At 31.7% G+C, this 8,744-nt stretch overlaps 1 protein-coding gene across 1 annotated transcript; it reads left to right on the forward strand.

The window, feature by feature from the left end:
- The first annotated feature begins 269 nt into the window (after positions 1–269).
- LOC21389970 (laccase-4) lies at positions 270–6,378 on the forward strand. The gene is made up of 6 exons (XM_024167277.1): positions 270–359; positions 1,725–1,876; positions 2,761–3,005; positions 3,268–3,396; positions 4,101–5,018; positions 6,248–6,378. The coding sequence occupies exons 1-6, from the start codon at positions 270–272 to the stop codon at positions 6,376–6,378; spliced, it is 1,665 nt and encodes a 554-aa protein (XP_024023045.1).
- Positions 6,379–8,744: the final 2,366 nt, after the last annotated feature.

The raw sequence follows: 8,744 nt of genomic DNA on the forward strand, positions 1-8,744 counted from the left end.
TGGGGTTACTTAAAAAGAGACTGATAGCTACTTTTGTTTAACATGCAAGAAATGAATTTTAATTTGCAAAATACACGAGGGGTGGCATGCATTTCTCATCCACCTACCGTCCATAAAACGACATGGCATCAAAGTTTCTATCTCTTTAGTTATATAAAACTTTATTACTTGGTCGCTAGCTAGTCACATAACATTTGTAGTACAACTCAATTCCCATTTCAGCGAGTACATAACACATCAGATCAATCTATTTTGAGAGACAGAGAAAGATGAATAAGTCTTGTTTTGGAGCATTCTTACTTCTGGCTTTCTTGTTCCCGGCATCGGTTGACTGCTTGGTTCGCCATTACAATTTCAGTGTAAGTACTTAATCATCTTATGTAAATATCATTTGTTTGTATGGCTTTCTTTCAATATAAATATATTGTAATTGAAACATCTCAAGAAATATGTTTACATGACACAAGTAACATTAGGACATGATATATATGACCGTTAAGTTTCACATTAGTTATTGCATACAACTACAAAGGACTACACGTTCAAAGGTTCAAAACTAGCTATATATCAGTGTACTTTTTTCCCTTTTATCTTTAGAGCAAAGACACTAATGGTGTTAAGCACCACCAATAGTAAAAAGTGAGTTCCATAGTATAAGATATAAAGACTGATAGTTCGTGTTCACGTATCGTATTTGTGTTGATACGATTATGGCTTGAAACAAAAAAATGAACGAGCACAAAACATTTATTATACAAATAACACGACACGACACACGAATATATTTATTAAAGAGGCCGTGACGGGTTGATACATGAAAAACACATTTATGACATGACTAATAGGATTAGTGAAAAATATTTTATTTAATATTTAAAACTAATTTTTAATTTTTTACTAGATACTAATTATAGCTAAATCAAATAAGCAAATGAGAATAAGAACATAAATTCTCCGATCTCCATAATAATTAACATACATAAAAATATCTATACACCAAACATATATATGTTATTACTAGGTTATCATATATACGGGCCATAAATGGACAGGTTTATATTGTGCCGTATCGGCACGTTTAAGACCGTATAATTAAACTTATTAAGAGAGTACAACTAATATGTATATGCATGATTGAATGCTATTGAATTCTTTTCACGCAACTTATAAGCCGGCCTTCTCGTGCTATTATATATGTCATTTCGAATATATGTCAGAACCATTTTCATTTTCAAAAATAATCAAATTTAGTTAGCTTATTCATTCAGAACCATTCTTATCTTCTAATAAACTAATTAGAACATGTTTAGTTCGTTGATTCGAGTATTTAATTTAAGTTAAAATGTGACTTTATGTGAGTGCTCTTTACTGTAATAAAAAAATTAAATGTTACTGTTTCTTAAAATTTTTTACTATATTAAAACTCGAATCGGTGAAATTAATGAGACCTTAGTTTTGATCATTAAGGAATTAGAGATTTAGACACAAAAGAGACACATCAAACCACAAAGACTAAAGCAACCAGCTGACATCATTAAATTAACAGCCAAACTACTGCCTCAAATAAAGAAACAAAACGACTGCAACTTCCATATGGTCATTTTTTTTTAATAATTTCATTTTCAGTCGCCTCTAATTAAATAATATATTGACCCTCAAAAAGAAAGAAAGAAAGGCTGACAAGTTAAGTAAATATGTATAACAAATTAATATTTGTTATGCAGGTTGTATTGACCAATACGACAAAGCTTTGCTCATCGAAGCCAACGGTCACAGTCAACGGCCAATTTCCGGGTCCAACTCTCTACGCAAGAGAAGATGACAATGTGATCGTAAGGGTGATCAACCATGTAAATCGCAACCTCACAATTCACTGGTGATCAACAGTTCCTTAATTGTACTTTCTCTTTTTGGAAATTAAGAATAACTGTTAAGAAAAGAAAACCTTTATTTTAAATGGCACGAATTGGAGATCAATATTTATTCAGAAATATATATTTGGTAGAAGGTAGTAAATAGTAGATTTAGGAAACTAAATTATGTAAATAGTAAGTTTTAAAATTATTGTATAAATGTTTATCATTTATGACTAGTGAAAAAAAAAATTTCAACGTAAATATAAATTTTTTACCATATAAATTATTTTTTACCAATCGTAAAAGAAACATTTAGACTATAAACTGCCATTTACTACAATTTTTCTTATATTATATATTTCAACTGTTATGTATTAGGGACACGATAACAATTTTTTCTTATAAAATAAAGGCATAACTATAATTTTTTAAAATTAGGAATAAAAATTGAATTTCTAAATATGCTTCTAAAAGAACAACACGTGTATTTTTTATTTTTATTTTTATTTTTATGTCTTATATTTTGAGGTTATCAAAAAATGTACTTTATATTTTGGACTATACCAATCTATACTTTCACATTTCAAATTCATGCTAAACCCTTATCTATTTTGATCAAAGGTTGATTTTCATAGATATATCTAAATATCCTTCAAATTTTTGAACTTTTTATTTTTTTATATTATTTTTTCTTTAAGATGTTTATATCTATTTTGTTTTCTCCCCGCAATTGACTAAGAAAAAGCAAGAATTGTACATAAATTTAAAATTTGAAAATATAAATGTCATACCGTCCAAAATTTGAGGTATGGTTTTTTTTTTAATAGCCAAAAAATGCAAGGTATAAAATTAAAAAAAAAAAAAAAAAAATTTGTTAAGTTAAAGCTGCCTCAATGTGTGGCAGGCATGGAATTAGACAACTGCGAACAGCATGGGCCGATGGACCAGCATACGTGACACAATGTCCAATACAACCTGGCCAGAACTATGTTTACAACTTCACACTCACAGGCCAGAGGGGGACACTTCTTTGGCACGCACATATCTCATGGCTAAGGGCCACCGTACACGGTGCCATTGTCATTCTGCCTAAGCGAGGCGTTCCTTACCCTTTTCCAAAGCCTGATAAGGAGAAGATCATCATATTAGGTGATTATTTTTGCTTATCTATATATATATATATATTGTTTTAATGATTATTTTAATAAGATATTGATTATACAATTGTAATAAATTGAGTAGTTGACTAAAAAAATTTATGACAATTAATGAAGTTTGATTCTTATCCCATCACATTATCAATAAATATATCAATAAATAATATAGTGATGAGTTTCTATCTGATTTTTTATATAGGGCTTTAGTACTTAGAATAATATTGTGCATTAATTTTGTTTCTTCTGAATTGTAGCGGAATGGTGGAAAGCAGATGTTGAGGCTGTGGTTAACCAAGCTACACAATCTGGCCAGCCACCAAATGTCTCGGATGCCCACACCATTAATGGCTTTCCAGGGCAGGTTCCTAGTTGTTCTTCTCAGGGTACTGACAACATGGAGTTAAATATATATGTATTGATTCTGATCGTAATAATTAATTAGCCTTTCTGGCTTCCTCAACTAGAAGAAAGAAAATTAATCTGGAAATAGACACACAAGAAAGTCAGAGATCAATTACTTAATTAACAAAATCAATCATGCAAATAATACTAAAACTATCAGTGGTGTTGAGAGCATTATACACTAATAAAATATAAATCTCACAACATAGAACTCACAAATCAGATAGCAGTACAGTTTTTATTAGTTGTAGTGTTTAACACTAGTGGTACCCCAAACATTTTCCTACTTAATTAATTACTAGCAACTAAAGTTCTCACCTAAAAAGTGCAATAATCAACCAAAAAATGTTCTAGAGGTATTTACTATTTTATATTTTGTATATGGAGTTATAAAAAAAAAAAAAAAAAAAAAAACATTTCGATATTCGCAAGAACATGCTTTAAAATTTTAAATTCTTATTACATTCGAATCTTTTTAGAGTCAACAACCGATTTTAAGTAATAAATTGATGAGTTTACTCTTTACAGCTTATAGATAATAAACCTGTAATTAAACCCTTAAAAATTATACTTTCAAACTAAACTACACTAAACCGCAAATAATTTATTTGTGATTGTACATTTTTACAAGTAATTTAATTATTCACTACTTTTTAACTAATTCCATGAGTACTACTACATGCAGGCTACACTCTACATGTCAAAACCGGCAAAACCTATTTGCTACGCATAATAAACGCGGCACTCAACGACGAGCTCTTCTTCAAGATCGCCGGCCACAACCTAACCGTCGTCGAAGCCGACGCCTCCTACACGAAGCCTTTCGAAACGGACACCATATTTCTCAGCCCGGGCCAAACCACAAACGCCCTCCTAAAAACAGACCAAGCCATCGGCAAATACCTTATAGCAATAAATCCCTTCATGGACGCCCCAATTGGCTACAACAACGTCACTTCATTCGCCACACTACGCTACAAAAAGACCCCTCCAAATCCCAAGACCATCCTAACCAAAATCCCACCTCAAAACGACACCCCAAAAACAAAAGCTTTCATCGACTCACTCAGAAGCCTCAACTCAAAACAATACCCGGCAAAAGTCCCGCTAAACGTACACCATTCACTTTTTTTAACCATAGCGGTTGGGGTCAACCCATGTGACACTTGTGTCAATGGGACCAAACTCGTGGCTGATATCAACAACGTGAGCTTTGTGTTGCCCTCCATTGCTCTCCTCCAAGCGCATTACTACAACATCGGAGCAGTCTTCACCGACGATTTCCCCGGAAACCCGCCGTTTAGGTTTAACTATACCGGTCCTTCTCCGGCGAACATTCAGACCACAAACGGGACAAGGCTATATAGGTTGGCTTACAATTCCAGTGTACAAGTTGTGTTGCAAGGGACTTCTGTGATAGCCCCGGAGAACCACCCGACCCATTTGCATGGATTCAATTTCTACGTGGTTGGGATGGGGTTGGGGAATTTTGACCCGGTGGAGGATCCGAAAAAGTTTAATCTGGTTGACCCTGTTGAGAGGAACACCCTAGGAGTGCCTACTGCAGGGTGGGCTGCTATCAGATTCAGGGCTGATAACCCAGGTGAAATCTACGTCCATTTATATATAGTCTCTGATATATATATATATATATATATATCTTTTCTTTTATTTGTTTTTGTTCTGTATTTTCTATGTTGCATGGGAATTTTATGGTATTGGATGGGATTAAAAAGGAAACAAAAAAGAAAATAAAATAAACTATATAGGTAATTAATTAGAATTCAGATCATTCAGACTTTACATAAAATTTGTTTCAAATTAATTAATAGGATTTTGATCTGATCGACTTTTAAAAACACATTAATTACCTAATTCTAGCAGGCACTTATAAGTACGTGTGTCATTATATCTTTTCTTTTATTTGTTTTTGTTCTGTATTTTCTATGTTGCATGGGAATTTTATGGTATTGGATGGGATTAAAAAGGAAACAAAAAAGAAAATAAAATAAACTATATAGGTAATTAATTAGAATTCAGATCATTCAGACTTTACATAAAATTTGTTTCAAATTAATTAATAGGATTTTGATCTGATCGACTTTTAAAAACACATTAATTACCTAATTCTAGCAGGCACTTATAAGTACGTGTGTCATTTCTTTTTTTAAAATTTTGGGGTTTGGTAGAACTAAAATTAAAGGGGAATTACACATAAGTGGGTGTCCTTAACATAGGTTTCATAAGACCATTAATTAATCACAAGTATAAAATTTAAATAAGACGGTTTATATTATATGAAGCTAGATGTTGTGAGAGAATTTTTTAACCTGCTGTCACACTAACTTTATAAGCACCATCCAATTTAAATAGCAAAGTTGAGAAGATCAATGGTCTCTATGTCCGAGTGCTCCCATCATAAAATTCTCTATAAAATTGTATTGGCTCTTTTCTAATAGTAGTTCTTTTTTTTTCCCCTTGACAAGGATATTGCACCCATCTTCATATCTTAGTATGGAAGTTAATATATATACGGTCAATCTCTAGTTCTATTAACTTGATCATATTAGTGAAATGATAGGTGGAAAAGTTAGATAGGGACATGTAGAAGAAATTGCATGCTCAAGCAAGTGCATGTGTCTCCACTAATCCATATGATTCCTATACTGAGAAAAAGACTTTTAGACTTGGATTTATTCAGGTAGTCCACTAGTAGTGATTTATTTTGCTTACAAAGTCAATAAATGGAAGAATGATATGGGGTGTTGTTCTTGGCATATGTGTCTATATATATATATATATATATACATATATATTATGTATTATCTATAGGTGTCTGGTTTCTACATTGCCATTTAGAGGTGCACACAACGTGGGGCTTAAAGATGGCATTCCTAGTGGAGAATGGTTTTGGGCCAAATGAATCTCTGCCACCGCCGCCTAGAGATCTTCCAAAGTGCTAGAAACTTCCAAGTTTAAATGTGTATACGACAGATAAGGAGTGAATTAGTGTATAGATGGAGATAAGCAAGTTGAGGCCAATAAGGAACAGATTAGTTTTTCTTGGGGGGCTAAAAACGACAGATAAGGAGTGAAATAAGAAAAAGATCAGGGCAGTTTAGTTGTGCTGTACAATTTGGACTTCTTTTTGTATATTTTTGTGGGCTTGTAGGAGGTGAAAACTGAAAAGTACTATTGAGTGTGCAACCGTACGTTTTTATTCACCCAGGGGAAGAAGTAATACAAATATTTAAACGGTATTGTTGTTGTAAGGTAATGTGAGATGCATGAAAAGTGGAGTAGATTTTCTCTAGTATTTCACCATTTGTGATATTTACTGCACAAAATTTCAGTTGCGAAACAATTCTAAACATGACAGAGTTGTAGTTGTTGACTTTCTTAAAATCCTAGAAACGTAAATTGTTCCACTCATCATGAGTGGCGGGAAGTAGGACTTCTTTCTTGTAGTCGTATCTCTCCTTCAGACTTTTCTAAATGACAAGTGAATCTTTAACCATGAGATATTTGCATTTCAAGCCTTTATCAAGATGTTTACAAGAGAAAATCATTGCTTTCGCCTTTTCTTGTTATCACTTGTTATTATTTTTTTTAATGGTATCAGTTAGACCCATTGACTCTAGATGTCATTCTACATCTATGATCCAAGACATATAATTCTTTCTTGTGATGTCGAGTGCAATGAATTCATGTTTAGCAAGATTCGACATGGTGATAACTATACCAAAACATCGATATAATAAGAATCACAGTATTATTATTACAATAGAGAGTACAATTAAAATTACATGTTAATCATAATAGCACTAAATAAAAGAAGAAATATTACAAGTATGAGTATTGCAAGAAAAAACTGAAAATCTTGTGAAGAATGATCTCCAATAAAAAGGGCATATATATAGAAAATTACTACTAAAATAACAAACATCATCGTCATATTCGTCATATCGTGAAGATTATAAGAACAGTGAAGAGAAGATGAGAAGTCAAAGATAAAAATATTAAGAAGGAGGAAGAGGAGATGAGAAGTGAATTGTATGGGTTAAGAAAAATCACATTTTATAGAGTAAAAACTAGCAATTTATAGCCATTAATAGTGGTGTAAAAATCCGTTATATAACCGTTAGAAGTGGAAGAAAAATTACAATTGTATACCTCAAATGATGTAGAAAAATAAACATATGAGAATAGTAATGAGAAATTATTACATGCAGGTGGCATAGCCGTCCATTTATGAGAATATAAACACGCCAAACTACTCGTAAACCTTTTGAATGGTGTATAATGATAAAATTATAAAAATTATACTACGTTGGTGGCATAGCCTTCCTTTGTATGTTTACATTCATTTCACTTAAATTTGTAACGGTAGAAACTTCTAGTAGGATTAGGGCTAGGACCTGCTTTCTTTTGACTTTAAGGTAGATGCTTGTAATTGGATTAGAGCCTCCTTTTTTTGAATTAATGAATGCAGACAATCACAGTAGGAATAGAACGTTCTTGCTGATAACGTATTATGAAAACTAAGAAAATGCAAAACTAAGAAGAAAAACTTTAAAAAGAGAAACTAGAGAGAGAATTTCATTAATGTTGTGAAGGTATATAAAATGAAGAATCTTAAAGCTCTATTTATAGGAAAATTTTTGATATTATTCACGATTACTATTTGCACAGTACTTACTATTTACAGTTACTATTTGTATAGTAAGATTCTAACATGAACAGTAACTTTGACTGACTTGGATAATAACTTTGATTGATATTCTGAATTAATCCTCATTACTAATGGAATCAAATTATCTCTAGATTGATTAAAAGATCTTTTTAATTGGTTAAAATTTGTTACTTGAACCAAACTAGATCTCATAGAATTTTTAGGGTTTTTAGGGTATTTTAGGGTTTTTTTAGGTTTTTTGAGTTTTTTGTGTTTTTAGGGTTTTTATGGTATATTTATGGTTTTTATGGGTTTTTAGGTTTTTTTAGGATTTTTTTAGGTTTTTTTTTTTTTTTAGGTTTTTTGCTTTTTTAGGGTTTTATGGTTTTTTTAGGGGTTTTATAGGGCTTTTAAGGCTTTTCAAAGGTTTTTGGAGTGTTTAGGGTATTTTAGGGTAATTTTAGGTTTTTTGAGTTTTTAGTGTTTTTTTGGGCTTTTAGGGTCTTTATGGTTTTTATGCTTTTTAGGATTTTCATAGGGGTTTTTAGGCTTTTTAAAGGTTTTTAGGGTTTTTAGGCTTTTAGGGTATTTAGGGTTTTTTTTTAGGTTTTTTGTGTTTTTATTGTTTTTAGCGTTTTTAGGGTATATTTATGGTTT

Source organism: Morus notabilis, unplaced genomic scaffold (assembly GCF_000414095.1).
Source record: "Morus notabilis unplaced genomic scaffold, ASM41409v2 Scaffold980, whole genome shotgun sequence".
NCBI classification, from domain to species: domain Eukaryota; kingdom Viridiplantae; phylum Streptophyta; class Magnoliopsida; order Rosales; family Moraceae; genus Morus; species Morus notabilis.

Excerpts from the sequence above, each read along its gene's own strand:
- LOC21389970 (XM_024167277.1), top strand. The coding sequence starts at position 270 with ATGAATAAGTCTTGTTTTGGAGCATTCTTACTTCTGGCTTTCTTGTTC. Across the intron at positions 360-1,724 it reads TTCGCCATTACAATTTCAGT|GTTGTATTGACCAATACGAC; the intron begins GTAAGTACTTAA and ends TTTGTTATGCAG. Across the intron at positions 5,019-6,247 it reads ATTCAGGGCTGATAACCCAG|GTGTCTGGTTTCTACATTGC; the intron begins GTGAAATCTACG and ends TATTATCTATAG.